Raw genomic sequence first — 26442 nt, forward strand, 5'->3', positions numbered from 1 at the left:
CCGACATGATAAAATATATACAATAATAGCTTCTTTAAGCCAATTTCCCCTGTATTTTACAACCGACATCTTTTTTAGATAAAAAACGCCCTGACGGCGAAACAATCGTACCATGGGAAAGCCTTTAATGTGGGATTTTACCTGCATTGATCCCATGGCCCCATCTAATAATTCGCATGATCCGAGCCGAATCTCTAAAAAATACACCTAATATGTGACAACCACTTTGTTTCCATAGCTGCTATATCAACCTGCTCTTTTGGACAAGCGGCATTAGATCTCTTCAAAATAATATCCAAATCAATAAAAAAATCATACCTTTCTCCATTTTATAAACTCAAGCAGAAAATCATCGTATCTATATTTAGATCTAATTATCAAATATTTAAACATCATGTCTTGATCTCGCCATTTGATATTTTTTTTAAAAATGTTTTTTCTTTTTATAAAAATATACATTTGTATCAATCTTTTTTTTTAACTTATATTTATATATGGCATATTTTATTATATTCTCTATATTATAATGTTAATTTTTAAATAATAATATTTTATCATATTTGTATTGAATTTTCTTCTTTTTTTTAAAAAAAAAAAATTATAATTGTTAAATATATTTTTTTATGAATTACTTATATTCTATTGTTATTATATTTTTTTTATAAAATTATTTACAATAAATTTATCTGTATAAATTTATACATTTTGAAATATATTTTGTATATTATTATTAAAATAAATATATAGTTAAATAAAGCGATGTTTTTTATACTAAATTTTAATAATAAATAAAATCTATAATAAAATTCTGTAAAAATTTGTCATATGAAAAATTTAATTAAAATAATTACTTATAAAATAAAATAAGATGGGTGATCATAAAAAATGGGAGTTTTTTGGGGGGGGGGGATCTGGTTTCTTTCTACACCAAATGGACTGAATTAATTTGCAATTGAACACTAAATATAGATAAAATTTTCAGAATAATTTAATTCGCCTATTAATCATAAATTTGGCCAAAATTTTGTTATAAATATATTTTTGCTGGCTACTTAAGTGCTTAGACATTAATAAAGCAGAAAATATTGGTAAATTTTAAAATTAGTATTTTCAATTGTTTAGCCAACTTCAACAAATATGATATAAAGATAACTACTGAACGGCCGGTAGAAAAAAAGTTTGGGGGCGACGCCATACCTAGAATTTTTGACCCCCCTCTCCCCCCACCTCTTCTATGGATAAATCCTGGCTACGCCACTGCTCTTTATTGAAATAATTATGAAAAGAAATAAATTACTATTTTTGTGAAGGAAATTTATATATTTTAAAAATGCAAACAAACATTAAAAATTGGCATGTTTTTTTCTTTTATTTAAAAAAAAAGCAATTTTAAATTTGCTTTGCTAATATATAATTTTAAACGTAGTAAAAAGAATGTTAATTTTTTATATAGTAAAAATAGTATTCATTTGTAATTATATAAAAATTGTAATAATTTTTAATATAGTATAAGAATTCGTTATTTTATTTAAGACTTTCCTTGCTCTAAGGGCGCTTTATCATTGACAGAACAATATCTCCGACATCTACTTATTGTTTATATCAAACGATCTTGCACAATACCCTTATGTGGTAGAAGTATTTATAGGTTAGGGACTGACATTTTCTTGAAAACTTAATTAAACGTGGTATTTGACATCGGTAAAGTCCAATAGAGATTTTGGCTAAAAAATTAGGATCGTACCTAGGAATTTTCTTAAAGGGGGTGCATACATATAAACGCTTGGGGGCTTCGTCCCCAGACCCTCCTTTAACGGGCCTATGACCCTTTGGCCCAACCTTTGCCCGGGTCTATCTTAAAAATCATATTTGTTTTTCTTATAATATAAAAGTCCTAGAATTATTAATCAATCTTCGATAATATATAATAAATATATTTTTAAAATGCATCAATAATATGTTATAAAATTTAGTAGATTATTCTCAGAGTTGGGCAGGTCCTTCAGAAAAAGAATCTAGATACAGATTCTTAATAAAAAAATGAATCTTAGATACAGATACTAGTATCTTTTTCAAAATATCAAAAAGATACAAGATAAAAGATACTTGTATCTTTTACTAAATTAGAGTATTTTAAATACAAGATACTTTTAAATTATCATTACCAATTAAATTAGAATAGTTTATAAAATACAGTTTTTCTTATTTATTTGTGAAGAACATAGCATACACATATAAGAATGAATATTTGCAATAATTCATAAAATATTTATTAATGAATTAATTATAATAAACAGGGATTTTAATATATGTTTTTGCCTATTAATAGCTTAAACAGGGAAGGGAGAGTAATATATTTAATAGGAGTTAAAAATTTGCAAATAAGAAAAAAAAATTAAATCAAATGTTTTATTAGAATTTGCTGGTTATTTTCTGTGTTGTTTTAAATATAGCATATATTCGGAATATATGGCTAAATGGCGTTTCTAAAAAAATATACTAGTTTTATTTTATTCATTATCTTTAATAAGTATTTATCATTACTTGTTTGTGATATTAATGTATTTTTTAAATTAGTTTATTTTCTAATATGACTTACTAATTCTTGCGTTTATAATATCATATATATAATAAAAATCATTTAAATCTCTTTTCAAATTTTTTTTATATATTTCTTGCAAAATTATTAATTATATATAAAAAATATGAAAATAATGTATAACATTATATTATAATTATTTAATACATAACAATTTTCTTTAATGCATTTTAAATTGATTAAATTTTGTAAATAAATGCTGTAATGTAATTTTACTTATATCATAAATAAATAAAAGTAACTAATAAAGTTAAATTCTACTTTATTATAATATTTTATTTTATTAAGAGCCTTTTAAAATTATCTGATGTTATATATCAAGTGTAGCTTAAATATTTTCTCTAATAAGAACTTGCTAAAATAATTATATATAAAATATATTAGGGATGTTCCGATATTTTTTATCGGATCGGGCCGACTTCACCCTTTAAAATATCGGTTATCGGCCAATATTATAAAATTTGATCCGATATAAAATGGCTTCTTTAACAAAAATAAAATGTTATAAAATTTTTAAAAAAGATTATATCTAAGATCATTTATCTTTATAAATATAAAATCGAAATTCACTTTTATGTATATTTTTTTAATAATAATAAATAATTAATAAACATTCTGCCATATTGTTATTTTTTTGCCCATTCTGTTTATTATAATGTGCGAAATTTTCTTCAGAATCTGTTTTTGGTGAAGTTGGTGATATTGACAGATACTGCCGCAAGCTGACCTCTTATAAATTGGAAATATTGGTATTTCTAAAAAGAAATCTTTGATATATTAATATTAAATATTATTTTAAATATTTATTTCAAATTTCATAATATAATTGTTTATTACTTATTATATATATAGATTAATGTTATTACTTATTATATAAAAGAAAAGTGATTTAACAATAAAAATATTTTATATTTTTATAGAATTGCAATTGAATTGAATATAAACTATAACTGATCATTATAATATATTTAAATGAGATAAGTTATGGTATAGTTAAATTATAGACGTACTAATAAAAAGTATATTATAAATGAAAACCATTGGTATCTTTACAGAATATAAAATTAGATATGATATCGGATCGGTAATCGACCGATATCAATTTAATATCGGGAATATGGGATCGGCCTCCAAAAAAGTGGTATCGATACATCCCTAAAAAATATATATCCAAAATGATTTTAATTTGATATTCAACCATCTTCTATAAAAATTTTTAATAACAATTATCTAAGAGCGACTTAAGTAGAGGTATTATTATGTTAATAATTATAAAATAAAAAATGTATAATATACTTTAATATGTTTAATTAACAAAGTTTGTAGAGGAGTTTGTTGAATCTTTAATAACTTTTTTACTTGTGCAATTTTGACATTTAGCTTATACCTTGTTCTTTTTCAATCTAGAATTTTAAGATTCGGATTTGATTCAGGAGAACCTATCTCCATAATTTCATCTTCACTACTATGATTGTTAAACATTCTACAAATTAAATCCTTATTTGGTGTTGTTATTTTTAATCTATCAATCTTTGTTACCTGTAAAACTTCCAACTAATTTTGGTTATCAATATATTTAAAATATAGCGGGAAAAAATAAAGAAAATAATACAAGATTTCACGAAGAAAATAAAGTTACATTGTGTGATATGTAAATGTTTTAAACATGAATATTAAAAAGAATCTGTATCTGTATCTTTTTAAAGAAAATGAAAAAGATACAAGATTCTTTTCAAAATAAAGGATCTTAGATACAGATACTAGTATCTTCTTAAAAATGTCAATAAGATACTGAGTACAAGATACAAAAGGATCTTGTATCTTAGATACAAGTATTCGCGGTACTGCCCAACTCTAATTATAATAATACTATCCAGAAAAATTTCAATAGTAATATAAAATCATTCCACAAACATCAAAGCCAGAAAAATATAAATATTCATGGTATTTATTTGATATAAAGTCACTTTTGTGTCTTTTGAACGTATAATCTGATAAAAAAATTTTGCTTTGGGAGGGGTCCAAACCCGAAAACCCCCTCCGTAGCTACGGTTAAGTTAGTCTAAAATTTATTATAATATAATTTACTTTTGTAAAATTTGTAAAAGGATAAACATAATTTTATTGTTCATAATATTTTATTTATTGGTATTAACTTGTATTTTACATAAGAATTTATTATAAAATATAATTGATAATGAGAATAATTGGTTTATTAGAGCAACTTATATAAAAATATATATATGATTTCAAAATAATAAATGATATAAAACCCCAAATTTATATATCTTATTTTAATAAAATCTTGCCTTCCATATTATTTAATCCTATTAATTAGTCAAATATATGGACATTCTATCAAATTTGGGTGTTTACATAATTAAGGACAGATTGTCACTTTTTTGGTTTTATAAAATTCTTAAAAATTAAAAAATGTCTACTGATAATAAAAAATTATCAGCTATTGATAAACCAAAGGGTAAACTCTTTTTCAAAAATATATTTTTCATGCATATTCAAACTATAATATTTAATATATCCCAATATTATCCATATGAGTTTATTTATGTTTATCAGTTTTTATTAGGTGATGATACCGAAGATAATAGAGTCGAAAAGAATAATCTTTTAAACAATATAAAGCGGAAAAATGAAGACAAAACCAAAGAGATTATACTTAAAAAATCTAAGCCTGTTATCAAGTTTAAGAAAAAGTCTCTTATTACATTGAAAATAAAAAAGCCTGAAGTCAGAATTTTTATGTAAACATAACTTAATATTTTATAGGAAACAGTGTTAGAGAAGTCTGATCCAGCAGTCGCAACTATTTTTAATCCTGATAATGTATTTAAATAAATAAATATTTTTAATAATGTTCCAAAAGAGTGAAGAGGATGAAGATATGCCTTTTGAAGCTAAAATGAGGATGAGGAATATTGGAAAGTAAATAAAATGAGATTTATTAATGTATGTTGTTAATTAGGGATACACCTACATCATCAGGTCCTAATTCATTTAACAAAGGAAAAGATGGTTTTGTAGATTATGAGAGATTATGGGAGAAAAAATTTAAAGATGAGATTGAAAAAATTGGTGATAATTAATATTACTTTGTAAAAATATTGCTGGTTGTATTTAAAACTTTATAACAAATTTATATAAATAAATGATTTTAAAAAATATGATAACGAAAAATAGAATGTCTTTTAAGGAAGAAACCATAAGAAAGACTTTATGCTTAAAAAACTGATTATTATCAAATTCAGATCTAGCATAATTGTATTTTTTATGTATTATATTTTGATGTTTATAAAAGAAAATTTTAATTAAATATGGAATATTAGATTGAATTAGTTATTTTTTAGTTAAAGTGTCATTTCAGATCATCCACATCTGTTTATAATTATTTTTTGCAAAATATAATCTATTTTTAAACTTTAGAAATTTTCGAATGGAATAATGATTTTATTATTCGTACAAATACCAATAATAAATTATTTGATTTGTACGAATACGAATAGCACAAATATTCTACGAATAATAATATTATTCGATTCGATTTATAGGCCTACCCAATTATCTGGAGTCTATAGAATATAAATTTTTAAAATGTTCTTTTGTTATATGATTAACTCTAGGCCTTATTTAATAATATGGTTTGGATAATTTATAAAGTAAAGCATCATAGAGACTTTTTCCAGCTTTATATAAACTAGTGTTTTGCAGCTATATTTTATTCATTCAATGATTCTTGCTGCAAAAAAAAGAATCTATAAAGAAATATTTCAGTAAAATTTTACCAAAAAAACCATTTTTAATTTTATTTACACAATAAAAATGTATTAAAATTTCTTTGCGGATCCCTTACCCCCCATCAATTTAAAGTCCAAGAAAATATTCAATGGTCATGACAGGATCGAATGTCAGTAAATATAGACACAACCTGTTTGGGACATGAATTAGTAATCTTATCACAGTATGGAATAAATAAATTATTTGATAAAGGAAATTATCTTACCTTAAGATTTCAGATTTAAAAGTAATATATCAGAAAATAATTTTCAGATATATTAGATCTGAATGATAATAATCTATATATTTTGATTTGAATATCGGTAAAAAGTGTGAATGGAACCAACAAAAGCCCAATTTATCATTGTATCTCTTCTCAAATTAAATATGTGAAAAAAATTGAATTATAAATTAAACATATTTTATATTTATACAGTACCTTTAAAATAATTGCTAGAAAGTGTGAATAGAATCAACAAAAGCCAAAATTATCACTTCATCTCTTCTTAAATTAAATATGCGAAATAAATTGAATTATAGATTCACAATAAATGATCTTCATGTCTTAGTACTATCATTTACATATTTTATATTTTTGCTTGTTATATTTCTAGGCCTAGATTTCATCACGAAATCTATACTACCTGTCACTATGTGATTGAATAATTGCCTTATAAAATGTTGCAGTAGTCAAATTTATTTAATTCTTACTTTTATTACATTTTATTAAATAACACCTAATAACTTTTCACGATTTAAATTTATACTTTTCCTAATTTTATATAACACTCAAATTTAACTTATTATTTGTCTTATATAGACTAATATTTTTTTATAGAAGTATCACAATGTAAATATTTTCAGAGAATAAAATCTTTTGTTTAATTATAGCTTGCCACCTTGTATTATATCATAGTGGTAGATGGGAAAAATGGATATCTTCATATATCAATGGTACTTAAAATTAAATATAAAAAAATTTAAGTTATAGTGGATGTAAAAATACTAGAAAAATGACTCCAAGCTGACCTCGAATATATATCTTGTTAAAAGAAGCTTATTTTTTTTATATATACCTATGTAAAGTTATAAAGGCTATAAAATGATAATTTGTAACTCTATCTTAGTATTTTTTTTTAAAAAAAGATTTAATGAAATCACACATTGGTGATTTTCCTTTGAAGACACATATCTTTGAATCTGATTGAGCTAGCACTCAAAAATTTTCTGCATAGATTACTATCATGCCAGGTTTCATTGAGATGGGCATCAATCTCATTGAATGACCTAACTTATACAATGCTTTAAACTTGGTATATTACCACCAAGTATTTGTTTTTAAAAAAATACACCACCACCATAATAAGCATGTCTAGGAATAAAGGAGGAATGGAAATGAAATAACTTATATATGAAATCAAGGTGGGTTATGCATGATTATTTTATGGTATGATATTCAAGATGAAACAATGAGTACATGAATTCTTCTCTACAAAAAATTAACTAATAATATATAACAAATCAATTGTTGTCAAAATTTAATATCTTATTATAGATATTTTATCAACATATACCATATGTTTATAAAAGAGTAGTCAAATGAGTTTAAATGTTCGATTAACGAAACATAAAATGGGATCACAAGATTTAAGGTGGGATATGTGTCACCACAGATATCTTCAGTAAAATCAAAAAAAGTCTTTAATTTTTCTTGTATATTTAACAAAGACATCAATCATCCCGGTAAAAAATAAAAATTAGTAAATAAACCAATTAAAATACTTAAGTCAGTTGTCTCTCTTATATATCAGATATATCATCATATATCTGAGTCACAACTTCATCAATGGCCCTTCTCATTTTGATAGCTCTTTCGACCATTATATAGGAGCGATTACATTTGATGGATGTGTCTAATTTTTATTTAAGAAATTTAATAGTGGGAAGTAAGTAAGCTCATACATTTTTCATAATATTTGTTTTTATAAAAGAATTACGTATAGCTTTAATGAGTGTTCTTAATTTTGTTAATTGACTGTCTACTTTCTTAAGTATTTCTTTTACTAGTAAATTAAGTACATGTGCAAAACATCGTACATGTAAAATTTTACAAGTTGGGTGTTTTATACGAAGAATTTTTATTAAGGTTGAATTCGAGCTTGCATTATCACAAGTAATTGCCATGTAACTGATATCTATATTATAATTTTTTATAATTTGAGAAAATTCCCCATATATATTTTCACCAGAATGTGAATCAGTAAATGGTGCTATATCTAATAACAATGACAGTGGCGTCCCTAGGGGGGGGGGCGCAGAGTCTCGAGCCCCCTGAAACAAAATTTTTTTTGTTTAATGGCTCCAAAATATCCCCTTGAAATAAATTTTTTGATTGCCCACTGAATGATTTCTTTTATAATTCTATTGAGTAATATATAGATTTAATTTTATAATTTAAAAATTAATAAGTCTATCTAAAGTATTCTTAAATGAATATTATTTTAATTATTAGATTAGATTAATACTTATAAATTATATTTTTCACTATGTCAGCTTGCAATCAAATTCTGTGTTAAAAATAGAATATTAATATCACTCACTAAATATTAATTTAGCATTAACAGTTGAAGCTTTATTGACTTTTATTATTTAAATTATTATATAACCCTAATTAAATAAATATTAATTGATAATTAACAAATTTAATATTGTAATTAGCCGAGTTCAAAATCACTAATCAACTATATTATTGATATTTAAATTTAATTACCATGCCTCTTCTTAAAATTATTTTCAAGGTCCAAATCAATGACATAATTCATTCATTAAAATGCATTTTACGTGATACGTGATATATAGCGCTTATGCCCTCTAGTGTTGAAATGCAACAGAGCTACGCTAGGTTTTCCTCATTTCCATCTTATTGGAACAGTTAAATTTGGGTATAAAAGTTAAAATATGAGGAGCCCTCCACACGTTTGTGGGCAAGCCGCACGTACTTGTAGGCGCAATATTTCGAAAAATATTGCTTAAACCTCTATAGGCTTATAAAAAAGGGTGGGACAAAAAAAGAGCCTATACCCAATAACTACAGTGAAAGTTAATTACGTTGTGGTGGGTTGAGGACAATTTACCATTAAAAATATTTACTATATTAAAACAATTTTTAGTAAGGAAATATAAAATATACTTATGAGAGGATTGAATGTATGGTGGTATTGGAAATGTTTGATAATGATGAATTTAAATTTTTTGAAATTTATAACGATGGTAAATATACTATAGGATTAATGGGTGATGATAATGTAACATACATTATGAGAATGTATTTTTGTATTTATTGAAGGTAACTTTTCTTGATACGAAACAGTTTTTTAATGGATCTTTTATTGTTGTTCAGTTTAATGAATTGTTTCATGTTAACGTTTAGATCCATTATATCTTTTATAGTTTTATAGTACCATAATGTTTTGTATATTGTGTACTGTTTACCTTTATATGAGTACAGCCATGTTATGGCATCATGGACTAAATTATTATCAGAGTTTCTTATTACATGGCCTAATAACTGAATTCGTCTTTTCTTAAGAGTAATATTCACTGGTGTGTGAGTAGACTTCCTCCAAAGATTTGAGTTAGAGATTACTCTTGGATAGAAAATCCCGTGTATCGTACGAAGACAATTATTTATAAAAGATTGAAGCCGTCTAATCTCTGTTTTGTTTGCCTCCCAGATATCTTCACCATATAATGCAATTGGAACAATCAACGAATTGAATATTCTCAATCTAGTAAACACTGAAATTTCGCTAGCTTTCCATATTTTCATATATCTGTAGAAAGCACCTCTAGCTTTCTGTATTCTCATACAACTTCCTTTGTTATCCAAGATTACCCCTAAGTATTTTATATTCTCTACTATTTTCACTGTATTCCCTCCAACTGTAAAATCTTGAATTGAAGGCGCATTTGGGGAGGGAAGAATAACCGTTTTGTTAAAGTTGATCCTAAGTCCAACTCTATAGCTTACTGTCTCAATTAGATAAAGTAGATTTTTGGTCTCTTCAATGCTTTTCGAAATCACTACAATATCATCTGCATAGGATATTATCCTATTAACAAAAAAAATTTTCTCAACAGATCCTATGTCTATTAGATCTGCAGCTCCCAATACTTCTTTTATTATTTTATTGATGATTATGTTAAACAGGAGAGGTGAGAGGGTACAGCCTTGTTTTACCCCTTTTTTAATCCTGAAAAAGGGAGAGATTTTATTATTTATTTTGAAACAAGCGAATAAATTCGAATAGTGATTTTTTAAGATACGAATTATCTGGGTTTCAATACCACATTCTACAAGCGTTTCCCACAACGCTTCATGATTAACATTATCGAATGCTCTACTAAAATCAATAAATGTGTAAAATGACGGAATCTTATATTTATAACACTTTTGCATTATTATCTTCAGAGATAATATGGGTTCTAGTATATTTTTATTTGGCCTGTAAGCACAAATATATTTAGAAAAAGATTAGGCGTCGAATGAACAATCTTATTCTTTATAAGTACCATAAATATCTTTGACACACAAGATGTTAAAGCACACGCCCGATAATCAGTGAATTTCAGAGGGTTTGCAATTTTGGGAAAATTGCATATAAGGGACTTGTTCCATTCAGTAGGGGTACTTCCGTTTTCCCATATTTTATTGAATAGGGCTAGGAAAGAAGATGTCATTCTAGGTGCAATCTTCAGATGTTCCGCCATAATGTTGTCAAGCCCCGGAGCTTTATTGTTTCGTAATTTCTTTATTACATTCATAATTTCCATTACAGTGAACCCAGACTGGGGTGAAGCCATATTTATATTTACACTTGTTGCTCTAGTTACTTTACGTCCATCGAAAACCATAATATAGTAATCGAGCCACAGCGCCATCTGTTCATCTTGATCAATTATTATTTTACCATCATTTAATACTATTGAGGGTACCTTCTGAAAACTGTTAGGTTTACAAAAATATTTTAATTTCTTATATGCATCATGTAGTCTATTTTCTCTTACATCTTTGTCAATATCAAACGCTTTCTTCGCACTATAAACCCGTCTATCTCTCCGCAGTAATCTTTGTATCATCTTCCAAAGATCCTTATTAGAGCTAAACGCTGTTCTTAACTGGTTTATTTTCTCCAGGGTATCATTCGCCATCTACTCCTTCCTATGGATAAGACTTTCATCTGGCAATACTTTGTATGTATCGACTAGGGTATCTTTAAAAAGATTCCAGCTTTTCTCAACACTTGCAAGCCTAATAGTGTTCAAATAGCTGGCTTCTTTCCCACTTAATATCTCATCAAAATATCTTACATCATCTAATGTTCTTATTTTACTCAGTTTGCGAGTTATTACATTACACAAGGGAGTAGCGCTAGATCTAGTAGAAGAATGTCTATTTCCGTTATGATACCCCCATAAATTTTTAACTATAATAATTGCTCTAAGCAGTCTATGATCTGACAAGTTCATATTAGTTAGGGCTTTAACATCCACGAACCAACGATGAATATTCGAGATGAAGAAGTCAATTTGTGATTGCTGCTGAGCTCTTACAAAGGTATACGTATTCCTATCACTATGACTAAAAAAAGTGTTTTCGATTTTGAAATCTTTATTACAACAGAAGTCAAGTAATTTCTTACTGTATTCGCTATTACTCTGTACTAAGGTAGCGTGCCCGGTGACATTTCTATTCATATATTTCACTTCTCTGCCTATATCCATATTTAGATCTCCCAATATTATGATGTTATATCTCTCTGGTAAGGAGTGTATTATGTTAATCATTATATCTACAAAGGCTAATCGCTCATTCCTTCTGGGTGGGACATAGAAATTTACGATTATTGTAGGCTTGAAGTTCCTATGTAGGTATAGGAGCCCACATCTTTCCGAGATGGGTACAAATTTCATGACATATTTCTGCATTCTTTTATTAATGAGGAAAGCAATCCCTGACCAGCTATTGGAGGTAGTACCCGAGCAAAACATCTTATATTCATTGAAATTAGCCGTAATATCTCCAGGGTAGTGGGTTTCCTGGATGCCCAAAATGTCAATTTTCTCCACCACTAACATCCTTAAAAGAACTGCTAGTTTATTCATCAATCCATTAATGTTAAGAGATGCTATTAGGATCTTGCCTGTAAATTTGTTCTCCATATCTCTGTGCCCGTTTGGAAATCGAGTTGACATAGACATTCAAATAGAAGAATATTTAAAATTTGAAGGGAAATAAAATTCAACTTAGCATATAACAAATAAAAATAAAACTTTACAAAACTTTTGTATAACCGAAGACTATCAAAATGCATTTTTAAACGTCGTTAAAAGCAAATCAGCTGGACCGGCCATTTTGGTAACACATATAGTAATTATTCTCATGTTAAAAACTACTATTAAATTAATAACTTGCTGTCTTATTATTTCGATGATCCGGTAATTCTTTAATAAAGTTTGCATCAGATATAGGAATAAATTAGGCTCTCGTTTATAATTTTAATAATGATTAGTGTAACCAAGATGTCGTCTCCATATGATTTGCATTTATGTACACTTTTAATCAATGAATCGTCAGTCTAGATATTATATATGTCATTGGTCCAAATCCTAATAAGTATAAGAGATTTATTTATAAAATAAGTAAACATATAGTTTATAATCCTCTACTAGATATAATTGGTTATAAAAGATTAGGTTAAATACCACTTTTAGAGGCGTATGTGTCAGTTATATAATATATTACAGTTAATATTTTAATTAATCTTACTAATAAATAATTTTGATAATAAATATAAGTTATAATTTACTTTTAAATATTTAACGCCATATATTTATTTAGATTTTTATTTAAAATTTAACATCTTATTATTTATCCCAGAATGAATGTAATAAATTAGATAACTTTTCTTCTCTTTTTTACGTGTTTTTAGGAAAGCTATTTTTTTTTATTTGGAAAACAGTTTTGAATTAAATTTTTAATACTAGTATATTTTTGATATTATTCCAAACTACTACTATTTTAAGATATAATATACCAACTAGAGGTGGTGCGACAATAAAATATAAAATCTTAATTAATTTCTTTTATCATATCATATCACTCTGGTTCTTATTTTATAGTTACAAAATGTTTCATATCTAATATGGCATCCCTGCCTTGTAAATAACTTTAGGCTTCAATACATTTGCATAATTTCTTCTAAAGTTTTTAGTGTTTTTGTTTTATCAATTTATCTAGCATAATAAATTCTGATATAAGTTAATATAGTGAGTGTCATGGCTATGACTGCGAATTAACCAGCATCTATTATTTGTGTGGCTATGTATTGAACTGGGAGAAAGGTTCAATTTAGAATTTATTATTGAGCAATGGTGGAAAAGTTCAAATTAGAATAATTAAATATATCTTTTATTTATATAATTTACAAAAAAAGGAATTACTAGTTATTTTTATACAAGCAAAAAAAATAAGTTATTTTAAATAAAAATATATATATATTTATATATATATTCTGTTGCCTTAAGATATATAACTAAACATTTAAATATAATTATTTAAATATAACTGACATTTTAAATATAAGTAAAAATAATAGCGTACAATAGAGCACATGCACTCCCTCCAAAAAAAAATATAAAAAAATGAATATTGTAATGAAAACTGAAAGAAACTACAATTTATAGGAAATAAACGCTCGCTTGACATGCGGAAGCTTAATAATGTTAAAATTTAATGTTACAATAATGATATCAAAATAATACCCTATACTTACATTGAGATTAACAAGGAATTATATAACAAATCATATATATATGGGGATAGTAGTAACTACAATTGGGAAGGGGAAATTATTGTCATTATTTCCTTTTTTTTTTATTTTTGGAATATAATAAACAATTACAATTGGGAAGGGGAATTGGCACCATAGTTGTACATGATAGTTTTTTATGTAACACTATAGGTGGCCAATAAACAATAAATATATTTGGAATAAAATTAATATAATGAAGAAAATTATTTAATCAACAAAAAACAATCATTAAAATATATGATAAAATTTGGAGATGGTGATAAAAAGAAATATAAGAAAAGCGCATTATCATAGAAAACAATTATAATTAAAGAACCATTATCATCTAAATGAATAATTTTTACCTTAGAAAATTTGAATATCAAATGACATTAATGATCCTCTCAGTGACAAAATCCCCACGCCATTATTGATTGATGCTCACTTAGACAAAAACGGATTTGCGTAAAGTTAATTCTCAAAATAATTCTTTTAAAATTATGGTAGTAAATAAAATTATTGTCATTATTTTAAATTTAAGGTTATAATCAAAGTCATTGTCATTAAACAATCAACCGATTCCTATTCGAAATGATAACGGATTATAAAAAGTTAAAAAATCAACCCTTTCTATTATCACTTTAGTATTCACAACTTCATCCTTCGTAAGCTTTTCAAACTCTTTCATGAGAATGACACCGGAGAACCAGTATCTATCATAAAAGAAAAATCATAATTATTAACTTGAAGGTCAATCATAATATTATTAATAAAATTTATTTTATTTCTTGGCCTTAAATTATAAAGGGTTTGTATCATCTCCGTCTTATTGAAATTGTTGTAATTGCTGTTGTTGTTGTTGCTGCTGCCGTTGTTTTATGTTGTTGTTGCTGCTGTTGTTGTTGATGTTGGCCTTAAAAGTCTGCTTGTTATCTTTCCAAGACGAATCGCCTTGCCAATTGGTACTATCCTCTCCTCTCCAAGAATCTTTCTCTACATATGTTTTATTATTATTGAACTCCAACGATTGAAATTTGACCACAATGTCCTCTATAATATTAATCTCTGTAGTATTTTCTTCAATCAACATTGTTTTTAGCTTTTCATTACCACAATTCAACATAAAAAGCACCGACAAAAATTCTGGATTGAGCCCCGAACCACTCAATTCTAAAACCAAATATTATTTAATGAAGTAATTATATCATGAGGGTAAGAGATCTGCAAAACTAAACCTGACCCGCTTCGGCTCATTAAGAATTTTTGCACAAATTGCATAGCCGCTTAAATTTGCCAGACCCTATTCCATATAATTTTTTTACTTCGTTTCGGCGCAGGCTGGGCTAGATCTTTAATATACGTGATATATAGCGCTTCTGCCCTATAGCGTTGAAGGTTCAACAGAGCTACGCTAGGTTTTCCTCATTTCTATCTTATTGGAATAGTTTAATTTGGGTAAGTAAAAATGAGGAGCCCTTTACACGTTTGTGGGCAAGCCGCACGTAGTTGTAGGAATAACATTCCAAAAAATATTGCTTAAACCTCTATAGGCTTTTTAAAAAGGAGTTGGATAAAGAAAGAGCCTATACCCGAGAACTACAGTATAATTTAATTACTTTAAAGGTGGGTGATGGCTGATTTTAAGTTTAATTTCTTTAGTGTAAGTTATGATTACTATCAATATTGAGATACAATGTTTATAGAATCTGTAAATAAATATGATTAAAATAAAAAAATATTTGCCTGATTCAACCCATACAATACAGTTCTATCACTTCAAATTTTCCACCGGATAAAACCACACATCATCAACATATAATTTTAAATTTTAAAAAATTAAAAAAATAATGTCGTTAGATTTTGGGTAATGATATATTACGTTGCATCATATAACAATTTGCTATACAACATTCAAATTTGCTAAACAGTGATCATATTTTAACTTATTATTTATTTTAGTCTAACTAAGAAATTATAAATAAATCGGCACGAAAAAATCATTCTAAATAGGAAACTTGAACTGTTGCATATCTGCAACGTTGACCATTGTGTTATTTTTTTTTAATTTTAAATCATTTTTTAGGGGATGTTTTTTTTAATTTAAAAATCTAATTTTACCGGAAATGTTTTCCATCACGTTTGGAATACCTACCCTATGAATTTCAGACAATTTTGCCATGAAAATATAATTTATATTAGTTTTTCCATAGATTTTTATATAAATTATAAATGACTCCGGTTACCGTCAAAATTGTCTACAATTCATAATAGGTATTCTAAGCATGCTGGAATACATTTTCTGTGAAATCAAATTCTTAAAATTTTGAAAACTTACTCTAAAAAAACACATTGATGCTAACATATTTATTATATTTATATATAATAAAATTCTGAAATAAAAAGAGAAGAAAAAAATTGAAAGAAAATATTTTTTATATAAACTAAAACTAATCATAAAAAATGATAAATGATGACAAGGTCCTAAATTAATTTCAAAAAAAAATTTCAATTTTCAAATTTAATCCTTTAACATTTTTAAAAAAATTTATTTGTGAAAGAAAAATGTACATTTTCGTTTTTTGACAAACTTTATAATTTTATAATATAATTTGATATGAAATACCTTAGATCCATAAATAGAGGCTGTAGAGGGCAGACTAATAAAAAATAATTAATATATGCAAAAATTTTGGTTATTTAAAGTTGTACCCTTTTGACAGATTAATAATTATATTATTATTATTTATTATTATTATTAATTTTGGGACATAATATAATGTATATTTTATTGTTTAAAAAAAATTATATGTTTGATTCGAAAGTCTGAATGAGAAAAATTTAGTGTATATTACTAGGCAATACTAATTTAATATCTTTAAGATATTTATTGTGATTAAATAAAGTTATTTTTAGTACACCCCTCCTCTTTCCTAAAAAATAAATTAATATCTATTAAAATCTATTAAGAGACCTGCAGAGGCATCATTTGCACAGCCTGCCCAGCCTCGGTTATTTTTTTCAAAAATTGTTTTCGGCCCGGCAGGGGTTTTATATTTTCAAGCACTACCCGGATTTTTTTATAATATTTTTTATTTTTTTTAATTTTTATAGCTAATAATGACGATTTAAAACATTTGGTTTTAAAATATAATGCGCAGCCCGGGTATTTTGTTTTTAAATTTTTGCCCGGTTATACTTTAAAAATTTAAAATACAGCCCGATCCTTGAACCCGGCCCGAATCTGGCCAGACTTAGGGCCGGACCTGCAGGTTTCTATATAATATAATTAAATTAATTTTAAAAAATGAAAAAATAAGTTTTATAACTCTAATTCTAACTAGACCTAAAGAGAAAGTCGATTGTAATTAAAAAATATGTCGATTAAAAAACTGACATTTATCCTGAAAAATATTATCTAAGCCTGAAGATTTTTTTCATAGATGGCACAATGGTTTGGACATCTATTAGCAAAATCTCGAGGTCTGAAATGTTTTTCTGGCTAAAATATTGAGTTAGCCGTTTTTAAAATCGACTCAAATCGAGATGTTTAAGAACACTATACAGTATACTCTATTATTAAATATAATATCAGAAGAAAATGCCAAGGGTACAATAATGTAAATTATACCTAAAGCGATTTATTCGATTGATATTTTAACGAATAACAAAATTATACAAATATGAATAAGGAATATAAAATATATTATCTTGTCAAATTTTTTAATAATTAAAATTATTAGAAACAATTTGTAAATATTTAAAATTATTAATTATTCAAAATTATTACTTTAGATTTACCTTTCCGAAATTTTTTTTAAAACTTATCCACATCTATAAATCGCTCTTTGAAATTTTATTAATCTATTTTTTTCATTATTCAAAATAATTTAAAAAGAATTTAATCTTCGAATCGAATAAAATCGAATGTTTTTATTGTTCGTATAATAAGAATAATATAATTATTCAGAGTTGTTAGTGTAACTAGCTACAAAAATGTGATAATTGAGAAACTATTTTAGCGGTATCTATATCTATTTTTAGATACATTTTGATTCTATTTTATTTTACGTTTTTATATTAAAAAATGATAATATTTGAATTATATTCATTTAATAATAAGTCCAAGCTTATTTCAGTACAGATGAATTTTATTTTAAACGCAATGGAGACAACATGATAAATTTTATATTCGAATTTATTTTATTTATATTAATTTTAAAAAAAATATCATAATTTTTAGGTGAATATTTCTAGACAGGTTCTGAAAAGATATCAAATAATTCAATATTAGATTTGAATATTGATATTCATTAAATATAACAATCACTCTTTTATCAAGTGTACCGATAAAAGGATTTACTAGGGCTAAAAATGTCTTCACAAATAAATGGGAGTGAGCATTAATTATAGAAATTTTAAGAATGTTTTTATTATTAAAATGTAAAAATTAATCATATATTTATATATAGATATGATCGATAAATTTTTACCACACATCGAAGTTTGAATTTTAACAATAAAATCATTTTAGCATTATATACCTTACATAAGTATAATAAAAATGTAATTTGTATTTAGATACGTTTTTAGACGATGTATCTGTGTCAAGTTCTTGAAAAATATCTTTTAACAACTTTGCAATTATTAGATTTCAAAGTATGAATAATGCAAATATTCGATTAGATTTGTATTTTTGTTGGTATAATCCAAATACGGTCCATAAAATATCAATTAGGGAAAAATGAGAGAACTTTCCAAACGCTGATTTGCAGGCCTAATGCATTTCAACCGGTATCGTGCAATTTGGTCAAATTACCGTTTGGCTTTATAAACCATTTTAAAAAAATGCAAATTGTTTTGCCTTTTTGAATAGTTATTTATAATTCCTGGATTAGCATATTTTTTTGTCCAAATAAAGATACTCCATTTTTTACAAGATAAAAAATTCCGCCTCAATTTAAACAAGGTATGTTTATATTTTTTTTATATTAAAAAAGTACAACAAAACGAAAACGCTCAATTTATGCGCGCTACAAAGAGACTGTGGAAAAATAATATAAACTTGAGTAGGATCGATTTATAAAAAATATATTTTATATTAAATCAATTATTAGCTAGATATAATGCTTCATAATGGATCATTTAAACATTCATTCATTTTTTGAGACTTTTGATTTCATTTTGAGACCATATACAAAATACGATGATAGGGAGAAAACTGCCGGAGATTTTTTTTTAAAACTCTTCAATGTCTAGATGGGTGTAAAATTCGGGCGGTGCCTAAATGGTAATTGCTAAATAAAAACATCGAAAATTCCAATAAAAAAAATATATTTTCTATTCATTAAAAAAAGAAATTATTTCTTTTTTTTAATGTAATTTGACACACAAAAAAAAATTGAATGAATGAAATGGGAAAAAATATATGTAAAAAAAATAAAACCAATACATCTTATTTGAATACTGCATTTCCCAAAGATGCCACAAGTCTATTTAATTGCTTTTAAATAGTGTTGTTAAACGGCTCGTTTTGAACCGATTTTTAAAAACAGCTAATTCAATATTTTATCCAGAAAAATATTATGCTAGCCTTAAAATTTTGCTCGAGAATGGTAAAAAAGTTTGAACATCTATGAAATCTCATGGCTTAGACAATATTTTCTGGTTAAAATATTGAGTTAGCCGTTTTTAAAAATCGGCTCAAATCGAGCCGTTTAACAACACTACTTTTAAATATAAAGAGCAATTTTTAAAAAAATATTTGGAATTTTCTTATTAAATGAGCGAATAATTTAATGAGTAGCCCCACCCCCTAGTAAAGCATTTTTCATTTTTATTGAACCTCAATCATTTTAATAACTGTAGTATTCACTTATTTATGCAATTAAAACTTGCTACATTTCAATAAAATATTTGGATCTAAGGGGGTAGGCTAAGCTTAAATTTAGCGAAATTCTCAAAATAATATTTAAACGGCTAATTTAATGTAATTTTTAGGATTATCATAATGCTTTAAGTTTGATTCGATAAACAAAATTTGCTACTTCTCATTCAGTTTGAGACATGTCTTATATAACCTTTTTTAGTTTACTGTCTTTTTTTCAGGAACATAGCGACCCTTTTCAAAAACATAGTAGTATATTACTAAATAAAACTATGTATACAATGAAATTACTTTTGTCGTAAAAATTTGGACATTGACTTATAAATGTGTTTATTGTATAATATGTGAACTTACTTACTAATAATATTGAATTTTAAATCATTTTGATACCATTAAAAGTTCAAATCCTGGCTTAATAGACTTTTCGTTAATTATGTTAATTTAAACTTGTTATAATTTTTTAAGAAAAAAAGAAAATATTGTTTTTTGTTTCATGGAAAAAAAAATAAAATATCGTTTGGTTATAGTACTAAGTGTAAAACAGTATTACATATTTTTAATGTCGCATATAAAACCTTTGCTTTGATTTTCAAAATATTATAATGAAAATAAAAAGGCAAAAAAAAAATAAAATAAATAATGATAAATTTCAATTTTTGAAATAAAACAATAATAAAGTTTTACGTGACTAACAGTTTTACAAAATGAAAAATACCTTCTATTTTTTACTACTACTTCTTTTTAAATATTTTCTTAAAATATGCATAAAATTAAGAATTTAATCACCAGAAAATAGTTGAAATAATATTCGAGATAATAATTTTTATTTTTATTAGACAACGAAATCTGAAGAGGGAATAAAAATGAATGTATGATAAAAAAAATATTTTATGTCTGAAATGGATGATTTAATTCGCACTTATCATATTTTATTGTTAAATCTGTTAATTCCCTGAAATAATATTCCATTGGATAAGATAAAAAAAAATTAATGAAATAATACCAAAACCCATAGACACATTTTAAATAAAAATATTTTTTAAAAAATGTTACTCTTATCAACAAATATCACACTTAATAATACAAATATGCCTCTATTTAACAACTCTCATCATAAAACAATCTATAATTCGGCCTCTGATAGCCTGATGCAAGATGAACCTAACATGATGTTAAGATGGTTCAAGTCGGTATTTTGCAGTTCGAAAAGTCCCACCAGATTTCCGGATATGAAGATCAGCGCATCTGATCCTTCCACAGCCATTATGGGAGGCATGCTGAGTAACGATTTTTCGGTTACTGTCCTGACTTGTGCTTCCATTATTTTGATCCTAGCATCGGTCTTCTGCGCTGTGACACGCAGAGTTTATCCTGATTATGATAGTACAGAAAATGACGATGGAATGCTGGATAATTGTGATAATATTCAAAATAAAAAACGGATTTTAAAAGTCGACAAGGAAAGAGATATTTGTAAGAATATGCAAAATAATCGATCAAGTTACGTTCGGAATAAGCAGGTTTGTTGTGTCGATAAGAAAAATAAAATGAATCTGCCCAAGACCGGGCTTGCGAAGTGTATCGAATGTCTCGTACAAAGAGTGTTGAAAGTCAGTTTTATTCTATCCATTGGATCCATAATCTTGCTCACAAATTACTCATCCTTCTGGATGATAATGCGAGGAGATATAAGAACCTTTTATGACGTGTACACCAATGAAGTAAGTTTTGAAATAACACTTTTTTTTTATACATTATTTACTCTATGACCAAAATTGATCTAATTTAGGTAAAACCATAATGTATCTAAAATAAATTTTTAACCTAAAATTTTTTCTAATAAGCTAATGGACTTCAGGGTCTCTATATACGTCGGGCTGAGGGGCTTCAACATAACCTTATCATCCTTAACTTATAATAACGTAAAACGCAGCGATTCGAACCAAACCCTAAATTTTACCGAATCCAAAGATTCTCAGGATAAGTATTTATTCCAATTCCTAAATAATACAATTATCAGCGATATCAATCACGACATTCAATTTGATTTTAGAAAAATAAATTATTCTCGTGCCCATCCAGCATTTTCCGCGGCGTCAACTTCGGCCTACAATTCGAGTACATTGTACTATAACAGTCAAACCATGTATGACGTAGCTTTAAAATATAGGCAATTACCTCATAATATAACGAATCTTACATATATCAAAAATAATTCGCTTAAATTTATACGACGTAAAAATAATTTCGCCTTCGATTATAATAAGGAATCAAGCATAATAAATGTTAATACAAGTGCAATATATTTTGTACCGACTAAAAATCTTACTCAAGAAAAAATTGATAGAGAAGCAATTCAATTCAGGAATAATTTTTTTAAACTGAACAGTATCATAACAAAATCTCCCAGAGAGATTATACGCAAGAACCCGATTTCGAGATCTGAATCTATTCTTAAAAGATCCGTTTTTAAAATTGAGCAATCCTTTAAGGATAATGATGATCCAAGAGTTAAAAGTACTTTATCTACAAAAACAATGGATATTCATTTCAATGAACGGTTCTATTGGAAAGATGGCGATAGGTCGACTGATTTTTTATATTATAAGAAGAGAGGTCTACCCTTACCCATAATGGATTTGGCGGAATGCATTTTGTACAATGCTAAAACACTAAAAATGGGTGGTTACTACACTAGCTATTTTTCTTGGTGGGCTTTCACATTTTGGGCCATGAGTCTGATACTGTTTAATGTGATGCTGACTGCTGGGGGGTAATAATTTTTTATAAATCTACAATTAATCATTATTAATATCAGAAATAAAGGGAAAATCTTCTATTATCAAATTTAAAAAGAAAGAAATAAATGAATAAAATTAGAAATTAAGTTAATAGGTTAAAGATCTAGACCTGATAGGTCAAAAAAACATACTTATTTTGCTCTATAAAGATTAGATTTTTTATCATTCTAATTTAATGATTTTGGAAAAATATTACAATGACAAATAAATTAAATTTTAAATAATTTTTTTTATTCTATCTCATTGATATGCGCTATGTTCGTCTGTGTTCTACTTCTTTTTTTTTAAACCCAGCTGTTTTAAAAGTATAATCAAAATTTTTCCTGGATTTATCATTATAAGAAGAACAACTTATACTAATATCTTTTTCTCAAATATATGAGTAGAGGTTTCACTAATTCAGGGTTCTGCTTCACGATTATTGCGAATTTAATCTTTTAAACTATAAAAAAAAGCGTGTAAAAACCAGGGATGTGAACCCTTTGAAAAAAAAGAGTTCAGGTCCGGGTTCGAGTACAGGAATAAAATTTGAAAAGGACCCGGGTCCGGGTTCAGGGAACATAAAAATAATGACTCAAAATAAGATTGTTTTTTCATTTATTTATTATTATACTTCAATATATACATATTTATAATTTACAAATGTAATTTAAAAATGAAATAATTTATATTTTAAATGATTCAATCGCACAATCATAATATCTTCTAAAATATCATCCTAGAGATTTCCACGTATAAACAATATATATTTCAAAGATGAAAATTCACGTTCTACCCTTACCTAAAATAGATAGTTATCTTTATAAAATTATAGTACTAGTGTCGCCGGTACAGCCATGAAGATTCTAGATAAGATATATAATTCTGGATATATTGAAGAATTTTCCCAGAATTTTAAAATATTTATATCCTTATTTATTCTCTTAAATTTTGAGAACTTAACTATTATAGATGCTATAAGCATTTTTTGATCCTCCTATCTATCTGATGATAATTTGATTTTTTTTTCTCTATTTAAAAGTAAAATTTCAAGATCATCAATGTTTTATTATTATTATTATCACTACAACCAGTAGATATTGTCGTAGCCTCCAATATATTGTAAATGGAGTTTTGCGTATGCCATAAATCCTTAAGATGGTCTTTAGCCATTTGTTTTCGCTCAATACTCAATAAAACTTGATATCGAGGGTCTAAATATATAGAAGCGTATACAACACTATTTTGCAAATATTTTTGATTTCGAATTTTCATGTTTTCTAATGTCTCGTATAAAAAGGACTGTAAATTTTTCTAAATCTGATCCGCATCTAATCCATATGCCATAAAAATCAAATAAACATAATTGTTTTTTTTATTGTAATCTTATTAATATTGTTATTTTTAAAGGAACTAATACACTAGTAAGGTTCTTTATTTGGCACCAATCATCTTCCAACAAAATGACTTCATATGCTCCTATAATAAAATCATTTCAGAAATCTTTGAAACTTTATAATCATCCTAGCATCATACAAATTAAGGACCAACGTGTGCATTATCATTTAAATTAAAATATTATTACACAATTCACTTTAAAAATAATCAACTATTTCTATAACATAGCATATTAAAAAATTCACATAATAAAATATAATTACCTACCCTAATGATATCAATCTCTAAATAAAATGGAAGTCCAGGAAGAAAATTGAAAGAAAAACTTGAAGATAAAATAAACGATTCCACAAAAAAAGTTAAAAAATTTATATTATTTTTTTAAAAAATATTTTTACTTTTAAATTTTTTTATGACACCTAGAACCCTTGGACCCTCCACTTTTAAAAAAGGGGGTTCAACAAAAATACGAGGGTCCAGGTGGGTTCGGGTTCACATCCCTGGTAAAAACCCAGATTTGCTGAACCCTAATTACATATAATGTTACTAAGATTATCAAAATTCGTGACTCCTAACTCAAGTCACAGTTTGCGAAATCAGTCATATCTCAAGTACGAGCCATCCGAACCCGAGTCATAAAAATTAATTCCAACCTTGAGCACGAGTTAAATAAAAAAATTTACCCAGAACCTAAACTATTATACTCTCATTTAGTAGGGTTCTCCAATATTTCATTTTGGAACTCGTTTAAAAATAGTTAGCGAACCAAATTTAAACCCTCAAAACGTCAAACATGTTTCTGGGCTCCATATCTTAATACCTTATCTATCTTAAAATTATAGAAAAGCTATTAGTAATACTTTTTATAAAAATATTTTTAAACTCTACTTAACTTTTCTCAGGTACTCTTTGATGTTAACGGGAATTTTTGTTTTGATCAAAATACGCATGTACTACATTTATTCGGAATCAATAACTCGGCAATATATAAGATTAAATTCCTATGATTATGTCGCTAGTAAACTGAAACCTCTGGAGCCTCTAAAATTAAGCTTGGGTCCTTGTTTTTGGGTTAACTTAATAGGGGGATCTCTTGCTCTCTTGGCCGGCTTATATGTTGTTATGGTAGTAAAGCTTGGTTCACTGCAAATGGGATCTGTCTTGTTCAATAAAGATAGGGTTCGAGCCTCTTTCCGCCGTTTAAAACACGAAATTGAGAGAGAAGAATCTAGTATCGAAGAAATGTCTAACGATATCGGTAAAACAAAATCAAACGGTTTTGAGATGAGAATTGGTTTCAGCAATAATCGTGCTTCGATAAAGGACGAAAGAAGTCAAATATTTGGCATAGGCGCTAATAGTTCCAATTTTAATTATCTCGACAATTATAAGAAAGTTAATAAGAGATTTAATCGTAGAAAAAGTTGGGATGGAAAACGTTCTCTGGTAAAATCTGTGCATGATTTTGATGGAAATAAGATATTAAGTAAAAATAGCAAAAGAAAATCTATGCAAATTATACACACTTCTGGCACTTATCCTACCGTTCTTACAGATTCTAATGAATCTCAAAATAAGAGACACAGTGTGTTATATCTTGCTAGTTAATATTTATTATATTTATTTCTTTTAAGAAAAAATTAGATTTTACAATAAGAATATTAGAGTGAATTTTATTTATTATATAAACTGTCAGAAAGCGATAACTCACGAGTAGTTTCGTTTTTTAAACCATAGTGTGAATTTAGAGCCAGAAAACATTATATCAATTGTTTTTTTTAAATGTTTAATTATGATACAATTTAAATATCCTAATGAATTATATTTTAATGCAAATAAATTTTAAATTATTCATAAAATAAGCAATTTCTATATATATTTGATATAAAAGATCATATATAAATATATAAAAATAATATATTATTACTTTTTATAATAAATTATATAATGTAGTTATTATACGATTTTATATTTTTTAAATTTTCTTTATGTTATTAAAGCTTATATGTATTATATTATATATCAAAAAGAAAAGTGCAATTTTTTTGTAAACGAATAAATCGAATATTATTGATACAAAAAGGATAACTTGTCATTTGATTAAATTCAAATACCTCCAAACAAATACTAATGTTA

At 26.3% G+C, this 26442-nt stretch overlaps 2 protein-coding genes across 2 annotated transcripts; both read left to right on the top strand.

Moving 5' to 3' along the window:
* The first annotated feature begins 4977 nt into the window (after positions 1–4977).
* Positions 4978–5758, top strand: LOC135922205 (PEST proteolytic signal-containing nuclear protein-like). The gene is made up of 5 exons (XM_065456625.1): positions 4978–5078; positions 5187–5347; positions 5387–5443; positions 5484–5542; positions 5583–5758. The coding sequence occupies exons 1-5, from the start codon at positions 5033–5035 to the stop codon at positions 5701–5703; spliced, it is 444 nt and encodes a 147-aa protein (XP_065312697.1). The 5' UTR covers positions 4978–5032; the 3' UTR covers positions 5704–5758.
* A 15230-nt stretch (positions 5759–20988) lies between these two features.
* LOC135931313 (uncharacterized) lies at positions 20989–26163 on the top strand. The gene is made up of 3 exons (XM_065468344.1): positions 20989–21849; positions 21973–22901; positions 25209–26163. The coding sequence occupies exons 1-3, from the start codon at positions 21175–21177 to the stop codon at positions 25912–25914; spliced, it is 2310 nt and encodes a 769-aa protein (XP_065324416.1). The 5' UTR covers positions 20989–21174; the 3' UTR covers positions 25915–26163.
* The last annotated feature ends 279 nt before the right edge of the window (positions 26164–26442 follow it).

This window comes from Gordionus sp. m RMFG-2023, chromosome 1, assembly GCF_954871325.1.
Source record: "Gordionus sp. m RMFG-2023 chromosome 1, tfGorSpeb1-WG-v2, whole genome shotgun sequence".
NCBI lineage: Eukaryota > Metazoa > Nematomorpha > Gordioida > Chordodea > Parachordodidae > Gordionus > Gordionus sp. m RMFG-2023.

What these genes read in the sequence shown, in the direction of transcription:
- LOC135931313 (XM_065468344.1), top strand. Translation starts at nt 21,175, where the DNA reads ATGTTACTCTTATCAACAAATATCACACTTAATAATACAAATATGCCT. An exon ending in ATGACGTGTACACCAATGAA is followed by an intron (nt 21,850 to 21,972) that starts GTAAGTTTTGAA and finishes TTTTCTAATAAG; the next exon opens with CTAATGGACTTCAGGGTCTC. An exon ending in GTGATGCTGACTGCTGGGGG is followed by an intron (nt 22,902 to 25,208) that starts GTAATAATTTTT and finishes AACTTTTCTCAG; the next exon opens with GTACTCTTTGATGTTAACGG.
- LOC135922205 (XM_065456625.1), top strand. Translation starts at nt 5,033, where the DNA reads ATGTCTACTGATAATAAAAAATTATCAGCTATTGATAAACCAAAGG. An exon ending in TGAAAATAAAAAAGCCTGAA is followed by an intron (nt 5,348 to 5,386) that starts GTCAGAATTTTT and finishes AATATTTTATAG; the next exon opens with GAAACAGTGTTAGAGAAGTC. An exon ending in AGGATGAGGAATATTGGAAA is followed by an intron (nt 5,543 to 5,582) that starts GTAAATAAAATG and finishes GTTGTTAATTAG; the next exon opens with GGATACACCTACATCATCAG.